The sequence below is a fragment of the Arachis ipaensis genome, chromosome B01 (genome assembly GCF_000816755.2).
Source record: "Arachis ipaensis cultivar K30076 chromosome B01, Araip1.1, whole genome shotgun sequence".
Classification (NCBI taxonomy): domain Eukaryota; kingdom Viridiplantae; phylum Streptophyta; class Magnoliopsida; order Fabales; family Fabaceae; genus Arachis; species Arachis ipaensis.
Window position 1 is genome coordinate 30,385 of NC_029785.2, and position 12,622 is coordinate 43,006.

Sequence of the window (12,622 nt, forward strand, 5' to 3'; positions counted from 1 at the left end):
GTGTAATAAACAGTTAATGAATAAATTAAATTAATTAATTAATAAATTAATATTTATTAAAAATATATTCAACACCTAATAAATATTAATAACTTATCAACTAACTTATTTTATATTATCAAAACATAATTTATTCGTAACAACACCAAATTTATATAATCACATATGTTTATTTATTTAAAAGATAAAAACAATAACAATGACCTAAAAGTCGATTGCTCTCGTCATATATCAAATAGTATTCAGATATATTTTGTAATTTTGTTATGAAACTATTTAATGGTTCAAACTTTATGGGACATCGAATACTACGCTGGAATAGGGAAGAAACTGGAGTGAAGAACCTCAAGCCTTGTCCAAACACCACCCTCACCAGCCTCAGAGCTCCTCTGTTCGACTGCTTCTCGGCGCTCCTCTGGTCCAATCGAACTGTTGAGTGTCGAAGATTCTTCACAGTGCCTTCTTCTTCTTCTTCTTCCTCTGTTGACGACGACACCATAGCTGGCTTCTCAGTGACTTCTTCTTCGGCGCTCCTCTGGTTCTCAGTTCTACCACCATCAGTCAGCCACCGCCTCTGCTCAACTGCCCCTTCCCCTGTTCCCAAGCTCAGGTAAACCTTCTTTTTTATTTGAAAAAAAATAATTAATGTTGATATTCTAAACTTCTGATTAGAGTTCTGATTAGTGATTACAAGTGAACTAGTATTTTTTTTTTCCTGGAAAAATATAATTAAGGTTGAGCTTCTGAAATTCAGTTTTCGGTTCTGATTCTTGTTCTGATTACCACCAGGAAACTGATTATTTGCTCTGATTATTACCTGTTTTTTTTCTTATTTGTTCTTATTTTAATTGATGCGGTTATTGTTGATTTTTATGATGATTATTATTATTATACTTTATAATGTTGGAGTTGCTCTGAACTTGTTATTATAATTTATAAGGTTGATTTGTTGTTCTGAACTTCTGATTATTGTTGATTTGTTCTCTTTGTTTGGTTCTGATCTATTTTGATTTTAATTACGGATAATGTTGATTTGTTCTCCATGTTTGGGCCTGATTTGTTCTGAATTTAATTAAAATATGTTCTGATTATTGTTGCTTTGTTCTCCTTGTTTGGTTCTGATTTTAATTAAAACATGGCAATGGTTAATTATTGGTGATTTGTTGCTGAATACCATCTTAGATTTTCATTTTTACCAGCACTGTGTTCTTCTAATGTCTGTGCATTGCTATTGATGAATTCAAGGGGAGCGGAGAATGAAGTTAGAGACAGAAAGTCTCAACGATGGTAAATGCAATGATGGAAAAGAAAAAGAGAAGGTTCACTTTCTGTGCTGATAAAGTGATTATGCTGGTCGTGTAAGTTGACACAGTTACACAACTATTCACAGATACATGTACACATATATTATTTGTTGTATCTTGTTGCTCATTTGTTTTGAGGAGATTATCGAGGAGTTTGAGAAACTTGAATTATGTATGCAAAAAAGAAATTTGAAGTTCCTTTCGTAGTTTATGCTTTATAATTTAATATTGATTTCTTTCTTTTGTTGTAGAAACTTGTGCAATTAAACAAGTATAAGTCGGTTTTTCTTTAGCTGATTACCGAGAAACCCAGCATGCAGGGGGACAAGTTAAAACGTCACGTCGTGTAATCAGATTCCTTGGAATTGGATTATAGAAACAAACGCACCGTTGGCTCCATCGTCCTCCAACAACACGATGACGATGACAATTGTACCCTCCCTTCACTTCTTGCTCCCTCAGAACCCAAAACCCTTCCAAATCCCTAATTTTATCCTGAAAACCCACTACGCCCCTTTTAATTTCAGACCCCAATTTTCCCGGGAAACAAACACCCCTCCTTCCCCCACCGACCGCGGACTCATTTTCCAGGAAAAAGTTCAGTACCTCAAGAATCTCAAAGTGAACCCACAGAAAGCCTTCCAAGTAAACCCTAACCTCCGATCCACACCACTTTCCACCGTCAAATCCGTCGAGCAATGCCTCTCTTCCATGGGAATCCACCGCTCCGCCATGGGAAGAATCCTCGATATGCTCCCGGAGCTTCTCAACCGAGACCCCGCCACGGACCTCTATCCGATCCTCGATTTCCTCCTCAACGACGTCGGAATCCCTTACCCCGACGTTCACAAATCGATCTCGCGGTGCCCTAGGCTCTTGATCTGCAGCGTGGAGGAGCAATTGAAGCCAACCCTAAAATTCCTGATGAAATTAGGGTTCACCGGTTCGAATTCCCTAACGTGCCAGAACACTGTGCTACTTGTTTCGAGCGTGGAGGGAACGCTCATTCCGAAGATCGAGTTCTTGAAAAGCTTGGGGCTTTCGGAATCAGAGGTTAATTGCATGGTTGTGAGGTCCCCTGCTTTGTTAACCTACAGTGTAGAGAAGAATTTGAAGCCTAAAGTTGAGTACTTTTTGAATGAGATGAATGGAAACGTTTCAGAGTTGAATCGGTTTCCGCAGTATTTTTCATTTAGCTTGGAAGGGAGGATTAAGCCAAGGCATAAGGTGTTGGTTGAGAATAGGGTGAAACTACCTTTGCATCTTATGTTGAAGGGTGATGATGGTGTTTTCTATGAGACACTGATTAATACCAGGTTAAGAAAGCTTGATGGAAGGTAGTTGTTGTAAATTGGTTCTTGGTGAGAATGGAAGAAGTATCATTCTTCTATGAATTGACAGTATGAAGGTATAAAATGTATGTGCATATTTGATATAAATCAATCGTGTTTTACCTGTTTGCATAAAGATTTTTGAATTGTTCACAGCATGGTTTCTCATCAAAATGGTGGTGGATGGAGAGTGGATCGGCATGGCTTCATCGGACATAATTTTCGAAAAAATGTTGGAAATGCAACAAAAGCTTGGCCATTTAAATCCATACTTGTTTGGTTTGTGTTATACAGATAAGAGGACTGCATGTTATTTGATCAGAAGAGCCATGATCGATGGATTCCTTCCACTTCCTCCACTCTGTAGCCAAAAGAAAAAGAGGATAACAAAAGTATCTTTCAATAGTTTTGCTCAGAATATAGTGTGTAGTACTTTATAATATGTGCAATTTTGATTGTCTTTGTGATTATGAAACCAAAGAGATAATCTTTTTGTTAATAATACCTGCTTAATTTTCTCCGGCATTCACTGTCCGAAACTATGTTGAAGGATGTTTGTGGAATATTTCAGCGGCCATTTTTGTGTACTTAGTAGATGATACTAATATTTTTCCAATATATTAAGCATGATTTTCTTGGCTGCATCTTTGAGATGATGTAAACAGTGACTCAAGTCCTTGCCCATTATTAGACACTAGATTGAATCAGTGGTGTTCATACTTGATCAAGTTGTATCTTAGTGTTGAATAATAGAGAAATGGAGAGAATTGAGCTCTGATGAATGGTAGCCTAACTAACTTAAGGCTCTAACTAGTTTGTTAAGTTATACTACTAACTATTACAAGCTATATTTGGTACCCCCCCTAAGTTGGAGGATACAGGTTGTATGTTCCTAACTTGGCCATAAGGAATCAAGCTTTTGCCACCAATTCTGCCATGAGAAATTCTTGCATATTCATAAAGGCAAAAAATAGTGCAGCTTGAAACACATTTTTGTTAAAGAAGGACCTGTCTTTACACAACAGTACCTTTTTCAAAGTAATGTGGACAAATGAATTTCTAATTCTACCATCAATGATAAATTGCTTAATTAAATCCCGTAATCAAAGAACTGCCCCAGATAAAAATAGAAGGGAAGTTCCATTTGAACCAATGATTTGAATGGAAGCCAAAGGGTGGTGTTGAATGTTACTGGTACTACTCCCCAAGCTTTCTTTTCTTTAACTTGGCCAACCTTCTTCTCCGGTCTCTTTCCTCTTCCTCCTCGATTAACTTCAGTTGTTCATCGTCCTCTTGTTTAGCAATTAAGGAACTGCATGTGTATAGCACAAAATCAACAACCATAAAAAGAAAATTACTTTAACATAAAGAAGTGACATTTGGAAATATATACTGAATAATATACACACATTTACCAAGCAACAAACTAAAGCAATACTGAATAAAGTACTAAATAAAAATGTTCAATCTGGAAAAACATACCTCCTCCTTTCTTCCTTTAAGATTTCATCGAAGCCCGCCTCCATATTATCATCATCGTCTTGGTCGGCAAATTTGTTGGGGTTGTAGCTGCAAACGATCCACCAAACAATTATCAACAATTTCAAATTAGTAGTAATGCGAGAAATAAAGACAAACAATAAAATTTGGTTAATTCTCCTTCCCTAATCCCAGTTTATAAGCACCATAAAAGAAATACATTGATTAGGTATTACAACAATCAAGATTCATATAAACATTTGAGTATGGCTTCCTGCATCAGCAAAGTAAGAATATCAAAGCCCCTGTCCCCCCTTATTCACAGAAGAGGAATCAAGAAATAAGAACATTCAGCTACTATAAAACTTCAAATGCTTTTTTCTTGAACTGAAAACAAAACTAAAACATTGTATAAAATTCAAGATTATCTTCACAAAACAAATAAACCTTACTTGAACATTGATCTGATCATTCTACTGATATCCATGTCGTCCTCAACATCATCAGGATGCCGTGTTGCGACCTTTTTCTTAGGACGATGATCTTGTGAAGCAATTGGATTTTGTTTAACTGGTTTATTATTCTGTAAACCAAGTAAATGTCTAATTCCATTAAGAATTTAAAGAGAAATTATATGAACAAGATCAAAGCAAAATCCCATAACATTGATATGTGTCAGTGTTCACAAGTATATAACACCACCTGTGGTTTTGATGATGCTACTGATTGTTTTGGTATCATTTTAGGCTTATTTGGTTCTAGCGCGTCTTTCCTTGCTTCCACACTATGCCCAAGAATTGATGAATGAGTGGCCTTTGGAGGAAGTGGTTTCCGGAAACCATTTGTTGTACCAACAGACATCTTTGAAGGCACTTTCGGCCCAATCGGCCGGCCTGGTCCATTCGCGCTGTTGTTACCAAGCTGTCTTCTAGAATGTTCTGATGATGTACTAGGTTTGCTGCTGGAACTTAACTTATTATTCGGTCCTGGTTTAGGTGGCAAATGGCTAGTCATAGAACCCGGTCTCAGTTCACTCAAAGGTTGTTTACTCCTCCCCGGAACCTGAGCCGGCCGTCCCTCTTTAACATCAGCAAAAATCCTGTATAAGTTTCCTCAACTACAATAATATATTTTAGTGCCCACAATGCAACCCCACATTAACAAATAGCCAATATACCCGAATTTCGTACAGAGACTTTCTGAGGTTGAGTTGCTTTTGAAGGAGCTGGAAGCTCTGCATCATCGGATAAAAGAAAGGAATAGTCTCTTGTATTTTTTAGTTTTTGGGCGTTTACCATTGTCTGCATGGACATGAAAAAGAATCATTTAGAGCAAAGAAGCAAAGTTACAAACTTATACAAAAAGCTTTAAACAGATATCAACAAGACCTCGGCGTGTTTGGAAGGCCGAGGCGGATTCTTAGATATAGGCTTTGAGCCTCTGTTTGATACTTTATTTGGGTTCTTCTTCTGCAAACAAGATCATTATGAAAAACAATGTACTTAGCTAAACCACAACTCAGAATGTTTAGACAGAAAATTAAAGTTTTTAGGCTTATCATACATGAACTCATTCTAGTTAAAAAGCATATGACTGTGCCCAATAAAAAGATTCCAAAACATATTAAAAAGGAATTATAGTAGCTTGAATTGAAATTATTAACATCATGCATAATTTTATAGGAAAGATGGTAAAGAAACCAAAACATAGATTGTGATTTTGTGAATACATACAATGTGATTGGGGTTGGAAACCCTAGGTGCCAAATGCTGGTTTTCTAATAATGACTTGCTCTCTTGGATTACCCTCTGTGCAATAACAGGTTGGGCAGGGCCAAAAAAGGAGCCATAACTGCAATAAAAGATGGATAAAAACAGTGAAAGATCAGGGATTTTGTCACATCATAGATAGATAGCACTTTCAATACAACGTGTGGTTCAAGAATCTCACATTACACAGGATCCGGGAAGGGGCCACAACCAAATGGTGTAATACTTTAATGTAGTTCAAAAACAAGATAATAAGGAGGGAAAAAAAAACTACTTATCAACAAAGATAATGAGATTATGTCCCTTAAACAGCCAAATTTTATCATGCAAATCTATTGAACAACCAAGATACTTAGATACTTCATCAAAATCAATTATGTAATTCCTAAAGGGACTGTGCATTGCAAGACTCACTTATCATAAGGCAGTTTGTTACTCTTTCTATGATCGGTCGAATCCGTGCGAGAAGCACTACTACCAGTACCAGTACCCTCCCTCTTCATCTGCTTCCGAATTGATTCTTTCAATTTCTGCCTCAACTCAAGGTACTCAAGCTCCTCCTTCGTCGGCTTCCGAGGCTTTTCTTCTTCTTCTTCCTCTTCATACTCTTCCGCACCCTCACCCTCGTCATAGTAATCATCATAATCCTGTAGTTCCTGCAATTAGGGATGATCATAGCTCATGAGCCAAAAATGCAGCCGGAAAAAAGTGCTTAAACGAACACAAGCCAAATAATCAGAAGGTCACAGAAAAAATAATCACAATATAATTTTTTTTTAAAGAAGGGGAATCTTGAAACCCATAAATTATGGATCTTACATCTCTATCATCATCATCATCATCATAGCCCCGCATTGCCGCTTGAAGTACAAAATCAACCAATTAATCAACAATGCAACAGTAATTGATGGAAGAGTGGTTGCATGCTCTCTGTTTGCACCAATCACACAAAGCAATTCAAAAATTAAACTTTTTTACGTTAGACATAATCCAATACCCTTGTGAACAAAAAAAAAAAAAATCCCTTTTAATATGAAAAACAATAGAACCAGGATTATTGGGTTCATAATCTCGTTAGAAACTCGAAAAATTAAATACCACAAACCAGAAAATATGTATTGGTGATTGATTTTCACCGAAATTTCAATCATTTCAGAAAATCAAATGATCCGCATGGTGAATAATTCATATCAAAATTCATGGTAGTAAAGTAGCAACAATTTAAAAAAATTAAAAAAGATTAAAAACGAGAAGGAACTGAAAAAAAAAAACGAAAGTGGAAGGGAAAATGGGAGATTATGAAAAGAGCTTACATTGTATGATGATTGATCGATGAAGCGAAAAAGAAAGGGATCTGATTACAAAGGAAGCTCCGTTTATTGAATTCACAGTTCTATTTTATTTATTTATTTTAATTTTAATTATTTTTAATTACGGTAACAATTTTTTAAATAAAATATCAAATATATCCCTACCTTCAAAAACCCCAATTCCCTTCTTTTCTTCTCCGCAGCGTTCACTTCTTCTGCTCTTCTCTCATCCCTCAACTACCGCCACCGCCACCACCACTGACCACCGTCTTCATCTCTCTCCGGCGCTGCCGCGGCAACATCTGTATCTTCTCCATTTTTTGTTTATTTATTTTATTTTGTTTTTAAATTTCTTCCACTTTCATTAATAATTGAATTGAATTCTATTCCATTTTGTGTGTGAATTTCAGGATAGAAATCAAGCATTTTCTCACTCGGAGCAAGAAATTCTTAACAGTTTTAACGGTAACTTTCCACTCTTTTCATAGCCTTTTCACTTTGCTGCTGCTTTTTCTCTGTTACTTCATGTTAATTCCCAAATCTTGTATGAAAATATATAAAGTATACACTTAAATAGGTCCCCGAGAAATTCTAGATCGGACACTTTGTTTCTCAACAAATTTTCATTCTCTAGAACTTGTCAGATTGTCTTATGATAATAATTTTTTGGGACTTAATTGTGTTAGTGACTTATTTGTTCAACACTAATATTAATAATATGATTGAAAGCGGAGGGACCAATCTTTCTCGAGAATTTCCACAGTAATAAAAATTTGTTGGGACCAAAGTGTTCTGAAATTCGTTGGACCAATTTGGATGTTTACTTGAGTGAGATATATATTCTCAAGTGCCTAGTGTTTGTTCTTTGATATATGTATTGTATTATTTATATTCATTCCTTTTTGAATTTTGATACATGGTTTTGGTTCTAATTCCAAATCATACTAATTAACAAGCCAACCTAGTGTTTGAGGAGCAGCAGCATTAACAAAAAGCAAGAATAAAATGACAACGACGATGACACTTTTGAAAGACATTGTTCCTTCAGCTCAGAACAACATTAACACCAAATTCATAGTTTTGGAGAAAGGCAATGCAACACTGGAGGGCCAGAACAAGTTATGCATGGCTCTTGTGGCCGACGAGACTGCAGCCGTTCATGTTCAGCTTTGGGGAGATGAGTGCAATGCTTTCGAGGGTGGCGACATAATTCAGCTGACCAATGGCATCTTCTCCTACCAACGCAACCACCTTGTGCTAAGGTCAGGCAAGAGAGGTAAGATGGAGAAGGTAGGAGAGTTTACCATGGCGTATGTTGAGACACCAAATATGAGTGAGATTCATTGGATTCCTGATCCAATGAATACTAGCAAGTATATACAGCATCAAGTTATATCTGTCCACTCTCGCATGTTTCCTCCCATTGCCTGAGACTAATGTGCTATAAGAGGAAGCATAGGTGTAATGGATTAGAGTGTGATGGTGAATCAATGCTCTAATAACTCCCTTCTTTAATATCTATCTACTGCACTATAAATAGGTGTAAATTTGGTCTCACTGTTGTTCTGAGCTAGAAGCACAATGTCTATAAGAAGTGCCATTATCATCATTTTGTTCTTACCTTTTTGTTACTGCTGCTAGTCAAACACCAGGTTTAGTATGATTTAGAGTTAGAACGTAAGCCATGTATCAAAGAGGAATACATGTTTCGGAATATTATTAAGGAGTAAAATATTTATTGAATAAACTATTTTTCCATACTTATGGAATTTGTTGGTGAAAAGGAATCATTATTGAAGATGTGTTTTTAATTTCTTTCTGTTAATTTGATTTTATATATTTAGAAGTCAATTTTGATTTATTTACACCCATCCAAGTAAATTATATTTCTCTTCATTTTTATTGGGTTTAATTTCTCGACTCAAACGTTTTTATAAAGAGATGTTCGCAAATCTATTATACAATGGTTAAGTAAGAAACTTTAGTTTAATTTCATGGCTTTATTTAGATTATTTTGATTTTAGCATATGGTAGCTTTAAAATATTTAATTTATACTATACTGATTAGATCACTTCTCATGACATGATATTACCAACCATCAATGTGATATATGACCTGGTAAATAAATTTAGTCAAGCGCAACACAATGGTGAATTTAAGAATTATAATAATTTTTTAAGCTCATAAAAAGTTAAACGGGCAGGCCATTTAAGCCTGCAGACTGACTTATATGAGCCAGACGTGTTAAACGTGCTGTTTCGTTTACGAACGTTTATTTGTTAGCCTAGGCCTGACCCGTTTGACACTCCTGCTTCGGCTTGGAAATGTTTTCAGTTGACAAACAAATTTATGCACAGAATGAACTCTTCTCTAAACTGATGTGGGTTTGGTTTACATATTATGAAAATATGAAACTGTTTTTTAGTTTTAACTTAAAACACATTTTGTGTCTGGAATTCAGAATGGGAAGCACAGAAGATAATCCAGTTTCTCACCTCGATCAAGAAATTTTCCACAAATTTAGGGATTTCATGACAGGGTAATTTTTCACTCTTTATAGCTTCTTTGTTTCTTTGATATTGGTCTATTGGTAAGTATCTGGTAGTTTTATATGCTTGTATATAAAAATAAAGCCTGCTTGCCATGGTTGACCCTTAAAGGATTGAAAAGTTACTTGGAACAAATATTGGGAATAATATTTCCCATTTCATGAATGCAATCTTACAAGAACAATAGTATTTTCCTTATGTTTCCTTTAGCAGTTTCAAATGAATAAATGAAATCCATGTCTAGATATGTAAACTAATTGAAAGAAGAATTTCATTTGGATGCAATACAAAGCATATGTTATTGTTGCTTTGCAGTTGTTTTAATTGCTTGAATAACCAAGAGGATCAACAAGTTTGAGGGAGGTTTCCCACATAGTTCATTGTAGTTGCCATAAATTTTTGTCTTGTCATCCTAATTTGTGTTGTAATTCTCCACCTCTACAAACTACAGATTTCCTAACTAGTAGCCACTTCAAGATAATCATTTTCGGACATGCAATAACTATAATGATTCTTAGTCCCAAGGGCTGCTAGAGGTGGCAATAACTGTCAAATGGCGGAGGTAGTGGGAAATAGAAAGAGTGCATCATAGAAAAACTTTCCATGTCGGTATTTCTTATGATTTGAGACAGTGCTCTACCTAATACACAAACATATATCTTCTTTTCCCCCTGTTCTTTAGGAATTGGTGCTATTTTGTGGTTTCTTTCTTTCACCATCAGAAAATATATCTATGCAATGTTATGTTTCTCAACAGCTACCCAATGATAGGATTACAAAGATTGATGAGTTGGGAAATGTAGGAAGCAAGCAGCTGTGTGGATTTCAACAAGCACTTGGTAGTTTTACACAATTATGTTTACCATCTGTTAGTTAGGTAGTGTGAAATAATAATTTTACTTACGTATGCTTCATGGTTGTTTTGAATTTTCTTTATCGACATGTAGAGTTTATCCGGAGACCTCCTATAGATACCAATTCTATATTAGTTGGCAAGATAATGGAAGCTAATGGAACAGATAGAGTTAAATCCTATGTCAACTCTGGTTGCAAGAAACCCAATGACAGTGTCAATAATGTAACCAATTGTAAGTATGGCTCTTGCTTACCCTTGAATGACGATCAGAGGATTTCTTCTTGTGTGCACTTATAGGCTGATCATACATTTTGCAAATGTATGCAAGTATTATTTCTTAGTTATTCAAGAATCTGTGCAAGTTCTGAAAAAGAAGTATTCTAAATTCCATTCACAAGTTTTGTTCCCATTAAATGATCTTGCTTCGCATGATTAGCTCAGTTGTGCTGGCATTTCTTACTTGTAATTCTTGGTTCTATACTTCTCCATTCTCATTCCTTTTTGGTTTCCATCTAATTTGTTTATTCACATTTTTTAGTCAATTCAAGAAATTGCTACTATAGTCCTTGTAAATTTTGATTATTATAACTAGAATTGGACATATCTTATGAATTTTGTTCATTCGATAGTAGTCATCTGTTTGGAACATCAATTTTATTTTTGGTTATCGATTCTCGTTTCAATTTCTATCCACTTTAGTGCTATTGCTATTATTTGTGCTGATACATTGGTTTTGACATGGCAAAATTGAATATGGAAGTGTGCTCATGCAAACGTGGACTTCTTAACCATATAAGCAAAGGTGTGGCACTACTAAGGCTTATTTTTGTTATGTGATTGATCATTTGTCTTGTTATAACTGTTACTTCTATTTAACAATTTGGCCTATTAGGCCTTTTGTTTTTGTTTATCCCGTCTTTTCAATCTTCACCTTAGCTTATGTTCAGCATTTGTCCTTGGTACAAATGGATGCTGCTGCTATTCATTGTCTTCTCTGTCTTGCAGCCAAGGTAATAATTAATGAGCTTGAAGGTTTATTGAGAGACGTAACGAGTGCCATACAAAGGACACACGGGAAATTATCTGTCTTCTCGGATATTGAGTTTGGTGTTGAATTGAATAATCAGGCAGCTTCTGATGATTTGGTAATACTTTTTGTTTGGGGGTGACTATTGATTCACTATCTTTCTGGGTTTAGCTTTTTACCCACATAACTTCAAATTTTAAGACTTGATAGTAAAATTTCAATAACGGATCCTCTCATCTGATGTTTTCGCATGATTCAGTTGTGCATGATCTTTCACCATTAACAATCATGCATAATAACTGTGGGGTGTTCGCATTAACAATCATATAGCATAAGGCAATTTTCCTCTTTCTCTGCTTTGCCAGGAAGATATGCATCTTCACTAAAATTCATGCATCATTTACATGTTACTGATACAACTTATACAATGGAAACTATGGGGATGTAGCTCATTTAAGAATGACAGTTACGTTTTTCTCAGGAAGAAAACGTTGGCTTCTCACATTCTCAAAATACTGATTGCACAAATACTGAAGAAAAGAACAGTAGTGATGTCACACATTTTGCTTCTCTAATGGCTATCTTATATGGTATGGTCAAGCAAGACTATTTGATGCAGGTAAATGATCTCTATTGTGACCTTAACAATTCATATTTAAATTATGGAAAACCTTTATGTTATGAACCACTTGTTCCAAAAGTTTAAGCTAATAGGAAAATATACATAAATGATGATTATATACATGTCCTTTTATACACGAGTTTTTTTCTTTTATTTGTGTGAATTTTGCATAGTCTTTCTTTTATTTGTCTTGTGCTGAAATTTGTTTTGTTTTAGGATCAACAAAGATCGAACTTTAGACTTTTAGGTTATAAAAGCTGATACCATATTATGAATCTATTTATCTTAAAAGATTAAGCTGATAAGGGGAAGTACATATTTAACATCTTATAAACTCTCTATTTGTTTAATTATATTGATGTAGGAAAAGATAG

At 35.2% G+C, this 12,622-nt stretch overlaps 3 protein-coding genes across 19 annotated transcripts in view; 2 read left to right on the forward strand and 1 right to left on the reverse strand.

Annotated features, from left to right (window-relative positions):
* LOC107634478 (transcription termination factor MTEF1, chloroplastic) lies at positions 286-3,277 on the forward strand. Of its 7 annotated transcripts, none has more exons than XR_002351425.1 (4): positions 286-610; positions 1,246-1,358; positions 1,556-2,712; positions 2,930-3,160. XR_002351425.1 is itself a non-coding variant. In XM_016337975.2 (3 exons), the coding sequence occupies exon 3, from the start codon at positions 1,722-1,724 to the stop codon at positions 2,643-2,645; it is 924 nt and encodes a 307-aa protein (XP_016193461.1). In that variant the 5' UTR covers positions 286-610; positions 1,246-1,358; positions 1,556-1,721; the 3' UTR covers positions 2,646-3,277. The 7 variants fall into 7 exon arrangements, 5 of the variants coding, with proteins under 5 accessions (XP_016193461.1, XP_020963452.1, XP_020963425.1 ...); XR_001619025.2 differs by having other exon boundaries at positions 287-610; positions 2,792-3,160; XM_016337975.2 differs by having other exon boundaries at positions 1,556-3,277.
* LOC107634370 (protein SPT2 homolog) lies at positions 3,607-7,309 on the reverse strand. Its single transcript, XM_021107739.1, has 10 exons — positions 7,197-7,309; positions 6,703-6,813; positions 6,298-6,539; positions 5,848-5,965; positions 5,503-5,583; positions 5,292-5,415; positions 4,817-5,193; positions 4,567-4,697; positions 4,118-4,204; positions 3,607-3,947 (listed from the first exon to the last, which is right to left on the reverse strand). Exons 2-10 carry the CDS (start codon positions 6,736-6,738, stop codon positions 3,833-3,835), a joined length of 1,311 nt encoding a protein of 436 aa, XP_020963398.1. The 5' UTR covers positions 6,739-6,813; positions 7,197-7,309; the 3' UTR covers positions 3,607-3,832.
* LOC107644066 (SOSS complex subunit B1) overlaps positions 7,393-12,622 on the forward strand; it is a 6,231-nt gene continuing 1,001 nt past the window's right edge. Inside the window, exons 1-9 of one of the 11 annotated variants that reach the window (XM_021107872.1) lie at positions 7,393-7,497; positions 7,604-7,658; positions 8,159-8,469; positions 9,656-9,733; positions 10,515-10,582; positions 10,691-10,831; positions 11,360-11,401; positions 11,605-11,744; positions 12,093-12,616. In XM_021107872.1, coding sequence (XP_020963531.1) covers positions 9,657-9,733; positions 10,515-10,582; positions 10,691-10,831; positions 11,360-11,401; positions 11,605-11,744; positions 12,093-12,332 — 708 coding nt within the window. In that variant the 5' untranslated portion in view covers positions 7,393-7,497; positions 7,604-7,658; positions 8,159-8,469; position 9,656 and the 3' untranslated portion in view covers positions 12,333-12,616. Of the gene's footprint in view, positions 7,498-7,603; positions 7,659-8,149; positions 9,005-9,655; positions 9,734-10,500; positions 10,583-10,690; positions 10,832-11,359; positions 11,402-11,604; positions 11,745-12,092; positions 12,617-12,622 lie in introns of those variants that run through there. The other 10 variants (XM_021107884.1, XM_021107896.1, XM_021107921.1 and 7 more) reach the window with 10 other exon arrangements.